We start from the raw sequence: 20,491 nt of genomic DNA, 5'->3' as shown, positions 1-20,491 counted from the left end.
GCGCTTGCAGTATTTAAATACTAAAAGTATGTGCGCTATGCATTGCAGCCCTGAATAAAATCGATATACAATTTGTCAACTACGCTTATCGCTTGCCACCACACCGAACTGGCCCGGTGTGTAAGGTATATTTCGGAATTAAACGTATGGTCACACTGCAACAAGACAGCAGCAGCTTTTAAGCAGAAGCAAAATATACATAAAGAAAACACAATTGAAACTTTTATCAAGTTGGAATTCAAAGCAAAATAACGAGTGTAAAACAATTAGAAAATGTTTCGCTCTACTTTCGATCGAAATCTGGGTAAGTGACGCACGCAAGAAATCAGTTAAACAAGCACAAAGTGCAACAATATGACTCATCGATTAAACTAAGCAGAAGTAAAGAAAAAAACAACGCAACAAAAAAAGGCGAATGAACCTCAAACGCAGTTAAAAAAAAAAGAGATTACAATAATACTACGTATTTTTGCAGAGAACGCAACCAGCCATTTGCGCTTGGAACCCGACTGGCCATCCATACTCTTGATCTGCGATGAAATCAATCAGAAAGATGTCACGTAAGCTTGTTTTCCAATTGGGTAAAAGCAAAAGTCATTCTAAACTAATTAAATTATTCAATTGCAGCCCAAAAAATGCATTTGCTGCTATTAAGAAGAAAATGAACTCGCCCAATCCGCACTCGGCATGCTACTCGCTACTGGTGCTCGAGAGCATTGTGAAGAACTGCGGAGCTCCGGTGCACGACGAAGTGTTCACCAAGGAGAACTGCGAGATGTTTAGCAGCTTCCTGGAGCAGACGCCGCACGAGAATGTGCGTCAGAAAATGCTGGAACTAGTCCAAACATGGGCCTATGCTTTTCGTTCCATGGACAAATATCAGGCGATTAAGGTGACTAAGTGTTCCTTTAAGGGAATTCCCCGAATTTCTGTTTTTAATCCCATTCTTCTCATAAGGAAAAGGGCTGTATATGGTATATGTAGCATATATGCTTCATCAGTGACAGCTTATAGTATATATGTTCATCTATCTGTCTAGATTAATCACTCGATTAAGGTCATTGTCGATTGTTTCGTCAAGGGAATTCCCCAAGTTTCCGTTTTTATACCCTGTCTAAAGAGTGCGAAAACGGCAGTGACAGCTTATAGTTATGTTTATCTATCCCCCTAGATCGGAAACTCTTTGATTTCAACACTACAAAACCCTTTTATTGAACCCCCTTTCAAATGCTAAACCTCCACTTTCTCTTCACAGGACACCATGACCATTTTGAAGGCCAAGGGACACACGTTCCCAGAGCTCAAGGAAGCGGATGCCATGTTCACCGCCGACACGGCGCCCAACTGGGCCGATGGCAAGGTGTGTCATCGGTGTCGTGCCGAGTTCACGTTCACCAATCGCAAGCATCACTGCCGTAATTGCGGTCAGGTATTTTGTGGCCAGTGCACGGGTAAACAGTGCCCGCTGCCCAAGTATGGCATCGAGAAGGACGTGCGTGTGTGCGACGGCTGCTTCATGGCACTGCAACGTCCAGCTGGAGCAGCTTCTGGCAAGACGAGTTCAACGCGAGTGGCTGGAGATTCGGATCTGCCTGCGGAATATTTGAACAGCTCGCTGTCACAACAGGTGCAGGTTGGTTGTCTTATTGGTGGCCACGGCAAAATTAAATTAAATCTCTCCCTTTTATTGTTATTTCTAACAGACGCCAGCGCGCAAAAGCGAACAGGAGTTGAAGGAGGAGGAAGAACTGAACTTGGCGTTAGCTCTTAGCCAGTCAGAGGCGGAGCAGAAGAAGCAGCAACCGATTAGCTATCGCATGCAGCAACGTTCTCCCAGCCCCGAGGCGCCGCCAGTTCAAGCCCAAGTCGCTGTCCAACAGCAGCAGCAGGAGGAAAGCAATCCCGACTTGGCCAAGTACTTGAATCGCAGCTACTGGGAGCAGCGCAAGATAAGCGAATCCTCGGTCATGGCCAGTCCCTCGGCACCTAGTCCTATGCCTCCTACACCGCAACCCCAACAGCAGCTGCCACAACTGCTGCAACAGGCACAGCAAATGCTGCCAGCCAAGACCGCCGATGAGCTGCAGATCGACGAGTTTGCCGCCAACATGCGAATCCAGGTCGAGATCTTTGTGAACCGCATGAAATCGAATTCGAGTCGTGGTCGCAGCATCTCCAACGATTCCTCGGTGCAGACGCTCTTCATGACGCTGACCTCGCTGCACTCGCAACAGCTCAGCTACATCAAGGAACTGGACGACAAGCGCATGTGGTACGAGCAGCTGCAGGATAAGCTCGCTCAGATCAAGGATTCCCGTGCAGCGTTGGATGTGCTGCGCCAGGAGCATGTGGAGAAGTTGCGTCGCATTGCCGAGGAGCAGGAGCGACAGCGTCAACTGCAGATGGCTCAGAAGCTTGAGATTATGCGCAAGAAGAAGCAAGAGTATTTGGACTATCAACGTCAGCTGGCACTGCAGCGCATCCAGGAGCAGGAACGCGAAATGCAGCTGCGCCAGGAGCATCAAAAGGCGCAGTATTTGATGGGGCAGCAGACAGCGCCATATCCCTACATGGCAGCGCCTCACGGTTCGCCCTCGCATCAATTGAACAACGTTTACAATCCGTATGCGGCAGCTGGCGGCTTTGCCGCTGCTCCGAATGGACAATTTGCGGGAGGGATTGCGCCTCCTGGCATGTACATGATGCAACCCGACAACCCGTATCCCAATCCCGGACAAGCTAATCCAATGATGCAGCAGCTACCGCCACAACAGCAACCTCAAGCGCCGCTGCAGCAGTCCCTACAACAGCCACAGTCCCTTCAGCAACCACCTCAGACCCTTCAGCAACCACCGCAATCCCTTCAGCAACCACCTCAATCCCTTCAGCAACCACCACAATCCCTACAACAGCCACCACAGTCCCTTCAGCAACCACCGCAACCTCTTCAGCAACCCCAACCCCATCTGGCTCACGTCATGTTGCAGCAACAACAAATGGTTCAAACACATTCGCCCCTCGCCAACACTCAAGCTCCGCCGCAACAACAACAACTGCCTCCACAAGCAGCTGCTCCACCACCACAGCAACAACAACAACAACAGCTCGCAGTCTCAGCTCCACCTCAAGCCATCGAAGCCCAGGTTCAAGCTGTGGCTGCTGCGCCAGCTCCGCCGCAAAACGAACCCGAACCCGTCAAGGCAACTGAACCTGCCACCGCGGAGCTCATCAGCTTTGATTAGAACCCATTTTTTTTTTTGTTAAAACGTTAAACAATTAGATCGAGATCTTATTCTAACCCGCATGTTATTCCAAAAAACTATATTATATTATATTATGTATTTGTGAACGTAGTCAAAAACAAAATCCGACCTGCTTCTGAATTTCTTGAGCAAAATTAGACAAAAGACTAACGTTAGAGAACTGGATTTAATCCTTGAAAAGCAATTCCCAAACTATGAAAATATGAACGGGTCTGGAGCATAGATAATAATCGACTTTTCGACTACTTTAAAACATTTTAATTAAATAAATTTATCAATAAACAAACAGACGTTTGCTATTTTTAGAGAAATGAGAGGGATTTCGAAGAATTGCAAAATGAAAATTAGGAATTAATCACAATTAACTGCGCAATTATTTTTCGACAAGGAAAGGAAGGTAATAAATTAGCTTATCTATTGTTCAGATTGTAGCTCTTAACAATAATATTACCCCATGAATTATTGATGGAAAAGAAACATAAAATGAAGTAAATGCACTTACCCCTAAAAATTTAGATGAAGATGATCGAAAGAGGTGAATTCTGCTACTGATGAATATATCAAACGATAACTGATGAATGTGATGTACACTGATGAATTATCAAACGATGACAAACTGATGAACACGACGTACATATTGGACACTTTGTTAATACACAATAAACACTACACTTTATTTCTCGATTAGAATTATCCTTTGGCATCCGACAAGACGGCAACACCGGGTAGAATTTTACCCTCGAGCAATTCAAGGGCAGCGCCGCCTCCGGTGGAAACATGTGACACTTTGTCGCTACCTCCGAAATTCTTACACGCAGTCGCCGTGTCGCCACCGCCAACAATTGTTGTGGCGCCCGCTTCTGTGGCACAGACAATGGCCTGCAACATCGCTTTGGTGCCGCCAGCGAACTTTTCATTCTCAAAGAGACCCGGCGGACCGTTCCACACAATAGTTTTGGCCTCCATAATTGCCTTATTGTACAGCTCAATGGTTTTATCGCCAATGTCCAGACCCATAAATTCCTTGGGCACGCCTTGCTTGACATCAGCCAACTTGATTTCACCGGGATCCTTGTCAATTTTCTGAGCGCATTTAAAGTCAAGAGGCAACAAGATTTTGACATTCTTTTGCTTCGCTTTGCTCATCAGATCGTTGATCATCTTGGAGCCTTCTGCGTCGAACAACGATTTGCCAATCTCCATGTTGTTGATAATCTTGAGAAAGGTAAACGCCATGCCACCGGCCACAATCATTTGATCCACATTGTTCAGCAGATTGTTGATCAGCGGAATCTTGTCGGAAATCTTGGCGCCTCCCAGTATGGCCAGAAAGGGTTTCTTGGGATTGTCCAGCGCCTTGGCAAAGTACTCCAGCTCCTTATCCAACAAAAAGCCAGCTGCACGTACTTTGTAGCCTTCGCCCATCATTGAGCTGTGAGCACGATGCGCTGTGCCAAAGGCATCGTTCACATAGATGTCGGCCAGCTTGGACAGCTTGCAGCGAAAGTCTTTTACTTTCTCTGCATCAACTTTGACCTTTTCGTCGCCTTTTTTAAAGCTGCCCGTTTCCTCGGCATGAAAACGTAGATTCTCCAGTAGCATGACAGCGCCTTTGGGCGGATTTTCTGCTGCTTCAAGAGCCATCGGACTAACACAGTCGTCTATAAAGCAGACTGGCCACTCCAGCAGCTTCTCCAGCTCTCTGGCAACGGGTGCCAATGAGAATTTCAGATCCTTTTTGCCTTCTGGACGACCCAAATGGGAGGCAAGCACCTGTAATTGAGATTATGTTAACATATTTTAACTTAAACATTTATTTAAACAAATTTAAATATTGAATCAGAGTATGAATTTTGTTTTTTTTACTTTAGCATTTCGAAATAAAAGCTGCATATTTAACGTTTTTCTCAGTATTTTTTGAAAGTGCATAAGCACTAAGTGTAACCAGTGCAACGCAAGCATAATATACTTTCAAGCTGCATAATGCACTTTCAAGCTGCACTGCATACGCAGCTCTGGGCACACTATAAAAAATTTTTAACGCACAAAAAAAATTCGCGCATTAAAAAAAAATTCGCTCTTTTTATAACTTGCTAGTTCATCATCCGATCTTAATGCATATGTTTAGCACTTATTGAACTTAAATGTATCCTTACCACAGATCTGCATTCCTTAAGCAGTACATGCTGAATGGTCGGCAATGCAGCCAAAATGCGTTGATTATTCGTAATTTTACCATCCTTCATCGGCACATTAAAATCTACTCGCATAAATACGCGTTTATCGGCAACATCAACATTTTTAAGGCTTAGCTTCTTTGGCAGTTTAGTTTCGGCTTTTGGACAATCCGTTTTATCAGCAAAGTTGCGCAGCACCCGAAATTTGCAGCCATTCACAATAAATTTATTCTGAAGAGATCCATAGTTCACAATGGGTCCAATTGCAGCGCAGAGTCTCTGTTCCAAAACTAGCATATTTAATATATTTAACACTTGATTTTTATAAGCAACGCAATCGATTGTAACACGAAAACAGTTATGTCATAGTAGCAATGATCTGTAGTTGATTTAAAGCGCTTTAAATTCAATTTTCATCACACATCACGGTAAACGAATTAAACGCGGCAAAAATTTTCGCAACTGAACGTTTTTGATGGTGTGTGACCAGACTGCAGTAATTGTTTTAATGCTAGTTGGTCTTATTAGTCCAAGTGTGTGACTATATGGCTGAACTGCTTGTCCGATATATTGATTGCACTGCTTGGCGGATATATCGATTAATAGCTGCGCTCAGCTGATGACAATAAAGGAGGGAAAAACAACGACGCGTATTTATATTTTCGTTCTTGGCATTTTATTGAAAGAAAATTAAAATTCGCCACAATGGGTGGCGGCGATCTGGTAAGTAACTAACTATCCGTTAGCCAAATAGTTTAATTAACCCGCAAAACGTTTGCGTTGCGTAGAACTTGAAAAAATCATGGCATCCGCACACAATGAAGAATCAAGAGCGTGTCTGGAAGGCGGAGCAGGCGAAGCAGGAGGAGCAGCGGAAGCTGGACGACCTCCGCAAAGAAATCAATGAGGAACGTGATCGCGAGGAGTTGAGACGCCTGGGCGAAAACTCAGGCGTCCTATCCAGCAACAACGGCGGCGAAGCGAAACTCGAATGGATGTATAAAAGTAAGTAGAACTCGATAAAAGTGAATCATCGCTTACTCTATAATTTGCAGACAATACGGAACTTATCAATCGCGAGGAATATTTGCTGGGTCGCAAGATCGACAAATCTTTTGAGCAGCTGGAAGCGGAGGAGCGGCGTCAAGAGCAGAGTACATTGGGCTTAAAACAATCCATCAATCATGTGGAGCACGAGTGTGTGCCCTTCTCCATACGGGAGTATCGTAATTTACAGTCCACCGAGCAAGTGGATATGCAGCGCAAGACTATGGAAGATCCCTTGATGCTCATCAAGCAACGGGAAATGGAATCGAGGCGTAAACTTTTAGAGAATCCCGTCAAACTCAAGGAAATCCATCGCATTTTGAAGACAGAGCGTGAAGCGGCTGCCAAGCGCGAAAAGAAGCCGAAGAAGAGTAAGAAATCCAAGAAAAAGAAACACAAGCGAAGCAGCAGTGACGACGACAGCGATAGCGATGATGATCTGGACAAGAAACTGGCACGACAAATGAAAAAGCTGAAGGGCGAAGGTACAAATGAAGATTTCAAGCTGGACAAGCTGCTGGATGCCAAGTATCGCACACTAACCAAGCAGCTGGACATGGCCACAAAGCAAAAAAAGCACAAGAACAAGAAAAAGTCAAAGAAACGTAGCGACAGCAGCTCAGAAAGCGAAAGCGAGGAAGAGACTTCCAAGTCCAAGGAGCAGCGAAGCAGGCGCGCTAGAAGCGAGAGTAGCGGAAAGGAGCGTGGTAAGCGAAGGGAAAGGCGAGAAAGAAGCAATAGCAGTGGGAAAGAAAGGGTTAAGAACTCTAAAGAACAGAGGGAAAGGCGAGAGAGCAGCAGGAGTGGAAGACGCGACAGGAGCAGAAGTGTTGACCAGCGAGGAAGACGCGATAGAAGCAGAAGTATAGAAGAGAGATCAAGCCGCAGAGAAAGAGAGCGAGGAAATGATAGAAGGCAGCCAGAGCAAAGCTATAATCGTCGCAGTCCAAGACGGGAGCAACGTCAAAGGAGTCGGAGTCCACGACGGGAGGAACAAAAGCGCCAAAGGAGTCGCAGTCCAAAGCGAGAGCAGCAAACGCGACAAAGGAGTAAAAGTCCTCGGCAACAGCGTCAAAAAAGTCGCAGTCCTCGAAGAGACACACGTCGCAGAAGTCGCAGTCCACGTCGAGATCAACAAACAACTCAGCGAAGAAACAGCCGAGAGCGTCAACGACGCAGTCCAACACCTGAAAAAAGAAGAGCACCAAGTCCAGCTCCTGTTGCCACAAGGCAACCTGCCAAGACCAAACCGAAGCTAAGCGACAGCGAGCGTGAAGCACGTCTCAGAGAGATGATGGACAATGCCACATGGAGGGAAGCGGATCGCACGAAAGTGGTGCAGAAACATCGCGAGGAATATGCCCGCGAGGAGGCGCAACATCAGTCACGCGACTTTGACCAGCAGTTCATCAACAAGGAGGTAAAGAAGGCCATCGACAATCAGACCTCGATTGGCAATCGCATACGCTCCAATCTCAACAACATTCAACGCAATTCATCAGCCATGGATGCGAACTTTGCGCGCAAGTAACAACTGCAACAGCTTCCTGCCGAATGAGGGAGTGGAAGATCCTTGCTGTAAGTGCAAAACAAGTTCACTATCTATTTCTTTATTGATTTGACTTGACTTGCTTTTAAAAAATATTCATTTTGATTGCCAATTGCAAGAAATGATGAAAGAGCTTATGTAGCTTGAGCAATGAGCAATGAAATTAAGAGCTTGAGGATCGAAGAGCAAGACAGATAAGACGTTTTGACTATAAACAAATATTATTTGGGTATTTTATAATCTGTCAAGAAATAGATGAGCTGATAGTAATTTAGGAAAAACAAAACTAAGTAGTTGGGGTATTTTAGTTATAGGACTGTCTTTCCATAGAAAACTATTTCTTTTTAATCCATTAAATCAGATCAAAAAAAAAAAGATTGCTCTTTGATCCAAGCAGAAAATGATTCAAGGAATTGACATAAGTCTACAAAGTAAAATCGTTTCATAAAAAGCCATTCTTAAACAAAATTGTCACACGATATACATACATATAGTAAAAAATATATATATAAATTCTTAAACAATTGGAAACAATCTACCTTACTATAGATAGATTGTGTTATTAATCCTAAGAGATTAGGATTAAAGGAAATTTGAGAAGTTTAGAATTCTATATATGAACAATGTATAGAAAAAACATCCTAAACTATATCAAAAAGTACTTGGGAAAGTCTAGAATCTCTGCTCGTTAAACTTAAGATTCGTTTTATTTAGTTTTATGGAAGACTTGATAAATCTTCGCTCGCTGAACTTAAAATTCAATTTATTGAACTATGAAAAAGTCTAGGGAAATCTCCGGTCGTTTAACTTAAGATTCGTTTTATTGAACTTTGGGGCTTAGAATACAAGCAGCGCCCAGGGAGCGCAGCAACAATTAACGTTATAATAATTCAGAGAGATGGATATATAGAGTATGATGCTTAGGCATTGGACAGAGCAGCAACGCCTGGCAGTGTCTTGCCCTCCAACAGCTCCAACGAGGCGCCACCGCCGGTGGAGACGTGCGACACGAGAGCCTCAGTGTTCCACTTGGCGCAGCAGGAAGCGGTATCACCACCACCAATGATGGAGACGGTTCCGTTCTTAGTGGCAGCCACAACGCCATCCATAATCGACTTGGTGCCATTGGCAAAGTTGGCGAACTCAAAGACACCGGGAGGTCTGTCAAAGAGATAAAAGAATTCAATGAGTATACAATTGAAAGACTACTCCAAAGAGATCGCTTACCCATTCCAGACGATGAGCTTGGCACGCGCAATGGGCGCGGCGAAGAGCTCACGGGTCTTGGGACCCACATCCAAGCCCATGTGGCCATCGGGAATGCCAGCCTCGACGGTGGCCTCGCTGACAGCGGCATCCTCAGCGAACTTGTCGCCGCACACAAAGTCAACAGGCAGATGCAGTTGAACATTGTTCTTCTTGGCCTTCTCCACAAGGTTCTGCACAATCTTGGAACCCTCCTCATCGAACAGAGAGCCACCAATCTTCATGTTGTTCAGCACCTTCAGGAAGGTGAAAGCCATACCACCGCCAATGATCATTTCGTTGACCTTATCGAGCAGATTCTCAATCAGTTGGATCTTGTCAGCGACCTTGGCACCGCCCAGAATGGCCAAGAAGGGATTTGGTGGCTTATCGAGAGCCTGTGAGAAATATTTGAGCTCCTTGTTGAGCAGCAGACCAGCTGCGCGCTTCTCATAGCCATCGCCCATCATGGAGCTGTGTGCACGATGCGCAGTGCCGAAGGCATCGTTCACATACACATCGCCGAGCTTGGCGAGGCTGGCACGGAACTCCTTGACCTTGGCGGGATCAGCCTTAACCTTGGCACCGCTGGCATCGACGCCCTTGCCCTCCTCCTCGAGGTAGAAGCGCACATTCTCGAGCAGAATGACGGAACCGGCAGCTGGATCCTTGCAAGCGGCCTCGACTTCAGCGCCCACACAATCGTTGAGGAATGTCACGCTCTGGCCGAGCAGTTTGCCCAGCTCCTCGGCAACGGGAGCGAGGGTGTACTTGAGGTTCTTGTTGCCATCGGGGCGACCCAAGTGGGACATCAAGACCACGGACTTGGCCTTCTTGGTCAGCGCCAACTTGATGCTGTCGACGGCAGCGACAATGCGCTGGTTGCTCGTGATCTTGCCTTCCTTGATGGGCACATTGAAGTCCACGCTGTAAAGAAAGCGAAGTTTTAGATGAAGAAGAACTCAAGCGAGTTTAGGGGTTCCTACAAATCTTTGTTATCCGATCGCAATGAAGTTTTTCAGAAACTCCTCAGAATATAACTCTAATTCTTTCGTTGCTATAAATCGACCTATAGGAATTTGAAAACAATAGAATAACCATAGCAACTGAAATGATGCAACCAAGTAATTTTTACCATTTATAGAATTTTTTCTTTAATATTCTACAAGTTGATTGTCCGATCGCAAACAAATTTAGACAACAATTAAAGTATAATTGCAATTTTCTAGAATTCCTGATCCTCGCCAGTCATTTTTCGAAACCGTAGCAACAAATATTCCTTATGTTTCGTAGACCGTATAATTTCTTTAATAACTTGCAAATTTATGATCCGATCGTAATGAAATTCCCACAAAACAGGAACAATTCAATTATAATTCCCTTACTTTCCAAATTAATCAAGAATAGATGTATTTTATGTGTTCGGCAATGACCCCTATGACAAACACATCTTGCGATTCTCATTCAGCTATAATACTATTCGACCCCTCGATAAGTCGGTATAAAACTTGACCAATTGTATAACACTTTGTACGTACCGCATAAGGACGCGCTTGCCCTCCAGATCCAGATTCTCGATGCTCAGCTTATTGAAGGCCATTTTGATGCTCCTCGTCCAGTTGTATCTGACAAACTTCTGGATATTTTGCAATTGTGCGACTCTCGAACGAACCACAGCTGTGTGTGCGGCAATGTCAGCGCAAGGTCATAATACGGTGCCATGATTAGGGTTGCCAACCCACGCCGAACATTGCCGCAAGCGCAACACAAACCTTTAATCTTAACGAAAACACGTTCGTTAAATAGTCAGCACACAATCCAGATTAGCAATAATTGCTTCGTTTGTTTCGTCAAATTTCGAAACGCTTGAAATTGAGTTTCTAGCGCTGTCGATTGCTGCCGCATGCAACACTGCATTGTAGTGTTGTAAAAGGAGACACAGCAATGTTGTAAAGCGTGTTGAGGGTGTGTTTTGTGTTGAGTTTGGCGGTCAAATTTGAAACTCATTACTGAAAGAAATGAAATAGCGAAATGAATTAAAGCGAATAAACGAAATGAATGCATGCATTATTGAAGTGACAGCGGGAATGTTTTAATTATGTATAGTATTGAATGAATGATGATGCTATATGCTATACGACAGAGCAGCTCTCGGCCAATTGTCCACTGAGAGTGTGCTTGAGTGTGCTACGACTACACACACACACACACGCGCTTACAGTTAGCTATGAAATGACGCCAACATTTGCTCTTCTCGCAAATGATTCATTCATGTTGCTCGCACTCACCACCGCCAACAACAACAACAACTACAGCAGCAGCACAACCCCCCAGCCAACCTCGCAACCCCTTTCGTCCATTCATCCAATTGCAGCCGAATGCATGACGCAGATGCCAACACAAAAGCAAACGGACGGACGAATGGACAGACGGTCTATGCGTTGCAGTTGCCAGTGGAGGGAGTGTGTGGAGGAGGAGGCGGAGAAGGAGGAGGTGGTAAGAGCAGGAAGGCTCGTCTTCTGCGCAATTAAAGCATGCACATAGAGCAAGAATAATGATAACACAGCCGTTTATTCCAAACGAAACGTTAAATTGAATATTTGCGTGTGAAATGGCCATGTTGACGTATGTATTTACCCTGAGTGCAGGGTATCAATGTATTCGTATTGACGCCAACTCGTGTGGAAAATCATAGGATGGCAAAGACGACGCATTAGCACATGGCGGCGAAACGCGACTCGAGAACTCAAAGCGAACAAGCGACGCAAATGTCTCAGAGAGTCCGAAAGAGAACTAAAACCCGGGAGAACTCTCTAGCTCTCTCTACAGAGAATCGAATCGCTTATCACCCGATGAGAACTCAGCGAGACGCAGTCGCCACATTCCCTGTCCCAGTCACAGTTGTAGTCTGTAGTGTAGCTGTACTCATAAACCAGTTCATGTTGCTTTTACTGAATGATTTCAGTTCTTTTACGCAAGCTCTCGACTGATTCGGCTACAGTGACTAAGGGAATACACTACTCATAATTCCTTAAAATATTTGAACTACCGTTTGAATGAATTCACAAAACTGTACCTCAGGAATGGTAAACGGGATATGGAGAAAAGGTTCTAGAAATGTGTATTAATTAGAGACTATACACCCTACCTTATTATTGTATAGTTGTCTTAAAAAGATCCTAAGGTATATACTTTATTATCTGTACGATGAATTCCCTACAACCCCATATTATTGTGATGCAATGGTTTCCTACAATGCGCAGAAAGATTCCTGTAAAACTTTATAGGAATGGAAGGTTCGTCAAAATAAACATTATAATGAGGATTATTATGATCATAGACTACATTGTTTTTATAGGAAAAAGTGATTCTAGAAAGTATACATTCCTAAGAGGCTTTTCCTCATACAGCCATCCGACTGTACCTTCATTTTAGTGAGTTCGTTATGAACCCAAGCTGAAACACCCCGCGTTAGAATAAAAACACTTTGAAAAGATGATAGACTAAATGTTTGTGCTATCATACATATTTTTAGTTGTCCTACCTCACATGAATTTCCGATAGACTGTACAGTCATTGCAACTACCGACAGGTTCTAACGAATATACCAAATTAAAAGAGAAGGCAGAATTCTTTAGGCATAAATTATTATGCAGAGTATTGTAAACAAATACCCAACCTACCCTATAGAAAGCATACTCATTTGGTGATGACTGTAGTTAAAGTACCCTGGACTACCCTACGAATTGTAATGGGAACTTTTAATTGATGGAATCATCTAAAACGTATTTGTATTTATAGCCAAGTTGCCTCAAAGATTGGAATAGTTTTGAATAGCTAGCTATTCCCACCTTTCATTATTTCCATAGCCAGAAATCGTATATGTACATCAAAAAGCTATTTACATCCACACGTCGAGTGTTCGTTCGTTCACTTTGAGAATAAAGCAACATTTTTATTTTGCTAAACGATTCGTGACACATTCTTGTTATAATAGAACTAACAATCTTGCTACAGATCTATACATATAAGATCATAATCTTGCTGGTGAAATTAGCATATGCAAATCAAAATCAATTGATTTTATAGTACACTGGGAGAAACTAGTTAGAATATATATTTGTACTAAGGTTGCTTTCGATTAGATTTCCATTACCTTATCTGGGACAGAGCGATGCTATTTTTTTTGTAGACTCTCTCCTTGCTTTTACCTGAACTGAACACCCCAGCGGTGGTTGACTCTACCTCTAGAACGTTCCCTATACCGAGAACGAGAAACAACAAACGAGAGCGTTAGGGCCTGTTTTTCTTATCGCTGGAACTGGGACCGAAAACACAGTACACAGTACACACAACACGGTTCGGTTCTGTTCTGTGAAACTACAGTTCCTGTCGAGGGTATAGTTAACCTTGAAAAAGGTGGCATTGTAACACAGCCAGCAATAGAACGCAAGACGACGAGCGTTGATAAAAAAAAAGCGTAAATCATATTGTACGAGTAGTAAGAAAGTAATATTTATCCCCCATGAAATGTGTTGCGGGGAACAACGAACGCTACGTCTCTCCAATCAAGACTAAAGCAATGTGTGGAAGCGCTCTCGACTAAAAGATACCCGAGAATGTTCAGCGTATAGTACACATATTTTCTCAAGCATTGAAATATTTACTTAGCTTGCATGTTCGCTTTGTAAAATTGATTGTTGAATAACTGCAGTGTTTATTTGCCAACCGTAATGAAATTTTGAGGACAGCTCCATAACTTGTTATATAGTATGTGGGTTCAAATAGGGTTCGATTACTAAGAATTTTAAGTTTATAAACAATGGGGATCTTAACTATTCGTACAAAGTCTCTACTCCCTTCATTCTTGTGGCTGTTGGGTATGGAAAAAGAGAGTCGGACGAATCGGTTCAACTGCCAAGGAATGAAAGAAATACGAAGACGCAACGGAACGCAGCGCAACGCAAATCGGCTTATCAAGAAATTGTTAAGGCTCAGAGCAAAAAAAAATAAAAAGCGAAAAAGAAAACAACAAAAGGCAAACAGCAAGCAAAAGTCACAGTTGTGTTTGTTGTGCTGCGATAGCTTTGAATGATTGTCCCACGATTACGGCAAAACGGCAAAAACGAAGAAACGTACGGCGAGGTGAACCGTGTTCACTGTACTACAGGTGTTGGCAACGTGTGTCGGCAAACTGGTGTAGAAGCGACTTGCGACTGTGTAGACGCGTCTACTAGAGGAGGACGGTCGGTCGGTCGTTCTGTCATCATCATCATCGTCGTCGTCGTCGTCGCTTTTAATTAGCGGAGCTGTCGTACCCATAATATTCAGATTACAAACTATACTTTGTATTTGTTTTGCATAAAAATAGCAGAGCAAGTGAGTGAGCGAGAGAGAGAGAGAGTGAGAGTGGAGATTGAAGAACGTTAGCTCATTAGTCAATGCTTGAACCAGAAATGTTTCGTGTAACGAGCAGAGACAGCGAATGGTTGAACCACAAGCGATGCGGGATCAACCCAATGAAATGAAAAATGCATCACAGAAAGAGATAGAATGAGAGAGAAAAAGGGTGAACCTTGTTCATTTCAATAATAATAATTAAACTGGAATATCAACTAATCCAGCTAGATAATTTCTATGATATTCAGTAGATTAAATGCAATTTTTTTTGAGGTTAGGTTTGGTAGGTAGCGCCCCCAATTGACCTGATTACTTGCCTCGGCTTCTGGTCCACTCTATAAATATATGTATGTATATGTGTGTGTGGTAACAGCAACAATAAGCAAAACACTGCAACATCAGAAAACACACAGACGCCACAGAACGCCAAAGCTGCCCGGCCAGCCGCTGCTGCTATCTCCCCCTGCTCTGCACTCCTCTCCCATTCTAGCACCCAATATCCAATACACAACTTCAAACCTCTTGCAAACGAACAACAACCACCGGCAACAACAAAACTGCGTGTGTATGCATGCATGTGTGTGTGTGTGTGTGTGTTACACACAGCACAACAAGCAAGCAACTGCCGCGCGGCCGGCAATTTTCAAATTTACCGCCAAACGTGCCAGCGACGTCGACGTCGCCGTTTGCTTTGCTGCCCGTTGCGTTGTTGGCTGTGCTGTACTCACTATACTCACTCACGAGCAGAATGCGCATTTTGTATGGAATGTGTCAAGAAACCCACTCGCTGTGTCAATTTTGAATTTCAGCTTGATCGTAGCTAAATTCGAAAGATGCCAATTTGTAGATAATTACTTGCACTATCCATACATATGCATCCCAGGCATATGCAAATAAAATCGGCCGAGTTATAGCAAAAAATGTGCAGACGCGCAAGTAGTTCATGAAGCCTCTGGGCTAGCAATCTGTAGTTGACGGTGCCGTGTGCGATGGTTGTGCTTTTAGTCTTGTACGAGCCGTCAACGGGTACACATATCGGTGGTCAGTCAACTAGCTAGCTATAAACAGAAACACAAAAAAAAAATACAAAATACCGAAAAATAATCAGCAAAGGCGACACACACAAATATACCGAAAAACAAAGAACAACAACAACTACGAACGAACTATTCAAAGATACTAGATTATTTTTGACGACTTTTTTCTATTAGAAATTAAATTTTGTATTTTTTTAAATTACTTTATCAAAGCGCAAAAATATTGCACAAAATTATATGTAGAGTCGGTCAGTCGTCGACGTCGTCGTCTTTCGTTGGAGCAAAGGCAAAGGCGGCGACGACGACAGCGGGCGGGATGGCGTTTTGTTATTGTGTCGCCTCCGCTGCTTGTGCTGAATGTTGTTGTTGCCTTCTCTTCTCAACATTGCCAACTGCTGCTGTACAATTGCCGCTGTGCTTTTTGTTCAGTGTATTGTGCATGCAGAGAGAGAGAGCGTGACAGCAAATGATAAGCGAGCGCAAGCAGCGGATCTGAATGTGGTGGGAGAGGGAGACAGGGAGAGAGAGAGAGAGCGGGAAAAAACGAGAGCAAGCGTGCGAGAGTGTGTGTGTGTGTGTGTATCTGAGCGTTAGCTCAACTGATGTTTTGTATCTGTTAAATACACACGACGTCGCTGAAATTCAGACAGTGTGTTTGTGTGCTTCGTGCGGTGCGGTTCTCGTTTTTTTCCCTCCTCGGAATCAAATCTATCTATTTTGCGCTAATTTTTGTCAACAACCCAAAAGAAAATAACTAAAATAAAAAATATATATATCTACATCTTGAACACACAGCAATCAAAGCAACAACAACAACAACAAGAAACGACGGGAATACACTTGCAAATTGCATTCAACTCGCGTATTACAAATTTAAACTAAGCCTACAATAATAAATTATAACGACGCCAGCTCGTTATATAATCTGTACAAAAAGAAGTTAAAAACAACAACAAAACAAAATGTCTGCAGCCACAGAACAACAGAATAACGGTGATGTTGCCGTCGAGAAAGTCGCAGCCGTCAGCGACGATGTGAAGGAGGATCTCAAAGCCAAAGCCAAGGCAGCTGCTGCCGAGGACAAATCATCAGCGGCCGCCGATGCCGCTGGCGATGCAGCCGCCGCCAATGCCGATAACGGTACGGCGAAGGATGGCGAAGATGGCGCTGCTGATGCGGCGGATGGTGCTGCTGCTGCCGCCGCGCCCGCCAAGGGATCAGTTAAAGGCACAAAGAGGCAAGCTGAAGTAAGTACAACAAACAACACTTTCATTCCCTTTAAAGCCACTAAAAAACAAACAAAACTCTGCATACAACTGTTCCCACACAAATCCCCGTTCCTATAAGGATTTCTCGTACAGTTTTGCCTCAATCAATCGTTAGCTAGTGAGTTTGTATGTGTGCGTGTTTAATAACAAAACAAACGAACGCACTTGTCTTCGTTTTCTTTGCTTCTCTTCTCTTCTCTTCTCTTTTTGTTCGCAGTCGGCGTCGCTGCCGCCACTCTGCTACTGCTGCTTATCGACTTATCGATCGTACTTTGCTAATCGATTATCGTTTCTTTTGTTTACGCGCAAAATAATGATTCATAACATTTTTACGTTTCGTTTGGCAGCATTAAAATTACAAAATGCGGCGGGGCGAAAATAAAATTTTGCTAGAAAATGAAAAAAATATCTTCTAGAAATAGATATACACACGTTTTTCAGTTTCAGGCGCCTTTCCAAACGCGCTTTCAGCTGCCGATAACTAAAAGAGAGCACACAAATACAACCAAAGAGAGAGAGCTCGTGTGTGTGTGTATGTGAGAGAGTGTTTGCTCTCTCTCTTATATACCACATACAAACAACTCTCTTCTGTGTGAGTGTGTGTGTTGTTTACGATTAAATTAAGATGATTGTGAGACGGTAATCAAAGATTATTTGTTGTTAGGTTCAAATCGAGGTTAGATTGATGAACGCAGAGGGTGTGAGGGGAGTGGTGGGAGTACAGTTATCGACTAGATAGGCAGAGCGAGAAAGACAGATACAAAAATACTGTGGGTCATTAGCATTGCACAAGCGAGACGCAAAAAGAGATTAACTTAAAAACTGAGGCGGCCTTGCAGCCCACACACACACACATACACATACGCTCAGTAACTGCGTGTGCGTGTGTGAAACAATAGAAATGAAATGCAAATGCAGCGCTGTAACTAGCTTTGTCTCTCGTTAACACTTTTGCATTTGGCCTTATTCCATTTGCCAAACTTGGCAGCAACTAACAACAATAACAACAAATTGCGCGGCAGCTAAAAAAATATATGTAAGTTGCACTCTCAGCTAAAAACAATGCCGGCCGGCAGCTGTCCGCCATATTACGCTGAGAGAGCGAGCGAGCGTGAGAGAATGGGAGAGGAAGAGAGAGGGGTAACCAGTTTTGTAGGCTCTCGATACATTCCATTCTTGTGTTTTTATGGCCACATTTTTTGATAATCATAAAACACACGCACTACTTAGATAGAGGGAGCGAGGGAGCACGAGATATCTTTAGAATAAATCACATAAATTAGCAAATCAAATGGTTTGTCACGGCAACTCGAAATAAAAATGTACAGTTTAACATGCGCGCGCGAGAGCGAGCAAGAGAAGAAGAGAGCGAGAGTGAGCGCGAGAAAAGGCTCGCTTGCTCTCCCTTGCCTATTATGCTGCTCACTCGCTCGCTCTCTCTCTGTCGCTTTGCTTGTAATTACTTATGTACACATTTTGTATACAGGCATTTACATTAATCTTTCACTTTTTTTTCGTTCGCCTTGTGCGTATTTATTTTGGTACATCGCTTGTGTGTGTGTGTGCGCCTCTTTTATCTATGTGTGCGTGTTCTTTTGTGTGTACATAAAAACAATCCATTTACAGGGTGGCGCAACTTCCTTTTTCGGGAAGCAGCTAAAAACACTTCTGGAAAGTGTTGCCCAATTTTGGGAGGGAAAACAAATAAAACACGCAACAACAATAACAACTATAATATTATCGATGACTGCGCATCGATAAACACAGCAAATTGATTTGTTAGCCAGTAAAAACTAGTTGAAAGCCTGTTTAATTACACATTTTGTTTAATTTGAATAGCATAAGTATCTATCTCGTCGCATCTTTTCTTTTTAATGTCGTTGTTGTGGTTGAGAGCGCGCCGCATATTTTGCTCACACACACACACACACACACATTTCCACAGTTATCTTGTTTTCTTGCTTTGTAACAATCGCCTGTTAAATTATGCCTTCAGCAAACACACACATGCATTATATATTACATGGGAACGTGACTGCGTTATTTACTTTGCGCTAGTGTTGGGTTGGTTAACTGAACCCACGCAGCAGCAGCGACGCTGAGGCTGACGCTAGCGTCGTCGTCGTCGGCGGTCAAACGTTTGCGCCTTTTTCTGCAGCCAGCTGTCGTTTGTATGTGTGTGTGTGCTGTGTGAGTTGCGTGAGTCGTTCATTCATGCAACTATTGTCACGACGCGCGCGTTCTCAGGTACAGTTCTGCCTTGGCAGCGTCAAGCGTGGGCTTCGCTCTCTCACGCACACACACACGAACACATGTAGCAGCTGCTGCTGCGACGAAGACAGCGCTGCTTTCGCTGCTGCTGTTGCTGCTTATTTCGGTTCGGTTCGCTTCGCTTCGGTTTTGGTTCGTTCGTTCGGCTTTCGGTCACAGTGGGTCGAACGCACGCTTGGCTTGGCTGGTTTTGTGTCTCACGGATGTATGTGTATGAGTGTGTGCCCTCTCGATTGTTGTTTTTCCATTATGTAGTAAATGTGCCGCTTCATGTAGTACATAGCATGTGTGTGTAAGTGAGAGGTGCACTTGTAATGCGGCAATCGTGTTCGCCTATGAGCTCTCTCTCTTGCTCGCTCTCTCTTCCCTTTTGGGCTGCAGCGAATTCCAATTGACGCGCGCATTTTTCAAATGCCTTTTTTTTACGGCGAAAATAACGATTTTTCTTTGCTGCTAGCGTTGCTGGCCATTTTCTTGTTTTTGTGGGCTTAAAATATACATTTTATGGTCATGTACACACTCACACACACATACATAGTTTCCATGTGGCGCTATGTGTGTGTTGTGTGTATGTTGGGCTTATGTTTTTGTTTCCGTTTCGTTTCGTTTCCGTGAACATACATTTTTCGCTCTGTGCCCTTGATCAAGGAGATGTGTGGGGTTTGAGTTGGCCGCCCCACAATTCCCAGTTGGCAGCCCTTGTTTGTTGGCTTATCGATAAATACACTTTGCTTTTATATCCATATCCTTTACTCACAAGCTTCAATTTGCCCTTTGTCATTTTCAGGCTAAATCCGCCGAATCAAAGAAAGCCAAGAAAGATAAACCCGCTGATGACGATTCCGATGAGGAAGATGTATTAGATGATCTCATCGAGGGTGACAGTGAAATCGAAAGCGAAGAATATGATGTGCCCTACGGCGAGGAGGATGACATTGAATGTGACGGTAAGTTTCCCTATAAGATTATACATATATCTTTCAGTTGAATGTCAAGACTAATTTCCCTCTTCCTCCTCCTCCTCCTTACCAAACAAAAAAACAGATGATGACGATGACAATGATGACGGTTCCGGCTCGGACGATCAAGCGTAATAATAATGTAGTCAAAACAAAAACAAATAAAAGAAAAACCACAAAAAAAATACAAACAAAACAAACAAATTTAAATTAATAATAATAAATAAAAAGTTACAAGCAAAAAACAAACAAAAAACCAGAGAAAAACCACACAA

General features: G+C 43.6%; 5 protein-coding genes across 8 annotated transcripts; 3 read left to right on the top strand and 2 right to left on the bottom strand.

The window, feature by feature from the left end:
* Positions 1 to 137: 137 nt before the first annotated feature.
* On the top strand, positions 138 to 3,549 carry LOC117563709 (hepatocyte growth factor-regulated tyrosine kinase substrate). 4 transcript variants are annotated; one of them, XM_052002671.1, is made up of 6 exons: positions 138 to 304; positions 476 to 560; positions 628 to 892; positions 1,256 to 1,633; positions 1,704 to 2,832; positions 2,917 to 3,549. In XM_052002671.1, the coding sequence occupies exons 1-6, from the start codon at positions 274 to 276 to the stop codon at positions 3,240 to 3,242; spliced, it is 2,214 nt and encodes a 737-aa protein (XP_051858631.1). In that variant the 5' UTR covers positions 138 to 273; the 3' UTR covers positions 3,243 to 3,549. The 4 variants fall into 4 exon arrangements, with proteins under 4 accessions (XP_051858631.1, XP_051858630.1, XP_034098048.1 ...); XM_052002670.1 differs by having other exon boundaries at positions 2,875 to 3,549; XM_034242157.2 differs by having other exon boundaries at positions 1,256 to 1,627; positions 1,704 to 3,549.
* A 356-nt stretch (positions 3,550 to 3,905) lies between these two features.
* LOC117564374 (uncharacterized) lies at positions 3,906 to 5,814 on the bottom strand. The gene is made up of 2 exons (XM_034243091.2): positions 5,420 to 5,814; positions 3,906 to 5,036 (listed from the first exon to the last, which is right to left on the bottom strand). Exons 1-2 carry the CDS (start codon positions 5,735 to 5,737, stop codon positions 3,954 to 3,956), a joined length of 1,401 nt encoding a protein of 466 aa, XP_034098982.1. The 5' UTR covers positions 5,738 to 5,814; the 3' UTR covers positions 3,906 to 3,953.
* Positions 5,815 to 6,044: 230 nt separating this feature from the next.
* LOC117564373 (pre-mRNA-splicing factor CWC25 homolog) lies at positions 6,045 to 16,665 on the top strand. Its single transcript, XM_034243089.2, has 4 exons — positions 6,045 to 6,163; positions 6,229 to 6,445; positions 6,496 to 8,065; positions 16,514 to 16,665. Exons 1-3 carry the CDS (start codon positions 6,146 to 6,148, stop codon positions 8,016 to 8,018), a joined length of 1,758 nt encoding a protein of 585 aa, XP_034098980.1. The 5' UTR covers positions 6,045 to 6,145; the 3' UTR covers positions 8,019 to 8,065; positions 16,514 to 16,665.
* On the bottom strand, positions 8,839 to 10,987 carry LOC117564375 (phosphoglycerate kinase). The gene is made up of 3 exons (XM_034243094.2): positions 10,820 to 10,987; positions 9,264 to 10,208; positions 8,839 to 9,197 (listed from the first exon to the last, which is right to left on the bottom strand). The coding sequence occupies exons 1-3, from the start codon at positions 10,879 to 10,881 to the stop codon at positions 8,957 to 8,959; spliced, it is 1,248 nt and encodes a 415-aa protein (XP_034098985.1). The 5' UTR covers positions 10,882 to 10,987; the 3' UTR covers positions 8,839 to 8,956.
* On the top strand, positions 16,381 to 20,421 carry LOC117564380 (bacchus). Its single transcript, XM_034243100.2, has 3 exons — positions 16,381 to 16,965; positions 20,045 to 20,204; positions 20,302 to 20,421. Exons 1-3 carry the CDS (start codon positions 16,681 to 16,683, stop codon positions 20,349 to 20,351), a joined length of 495 nt encoding a protein of 164 aa, XP_034098991.1. The 5' UTR covers positions 16,381 to 16,680; the 3' UTR covers positions 20,352 to 20,421.
* Positions 20,422 to 20,491: the final 70 nt, after the last annotated feature.

The sequence above is a fragment of the Drosophila albomicans genome, chromosome 2L (assembly GCF_009650485.2).
Source record: "Drosophila albomicans strain 15112-1751.03 chromosome 2L, ASM965048v2, whole genome shotgun sequence".
Taxonomy (NCBI): Eukaryota; Metazoa; Arthropoda; class Insecta; order Diptera; family Drosophilidae; genus Drosophila; species Drosophila albomicans.
This window is presented reverse-complemented; position numbering and strand designations above follow the sequence as displayed.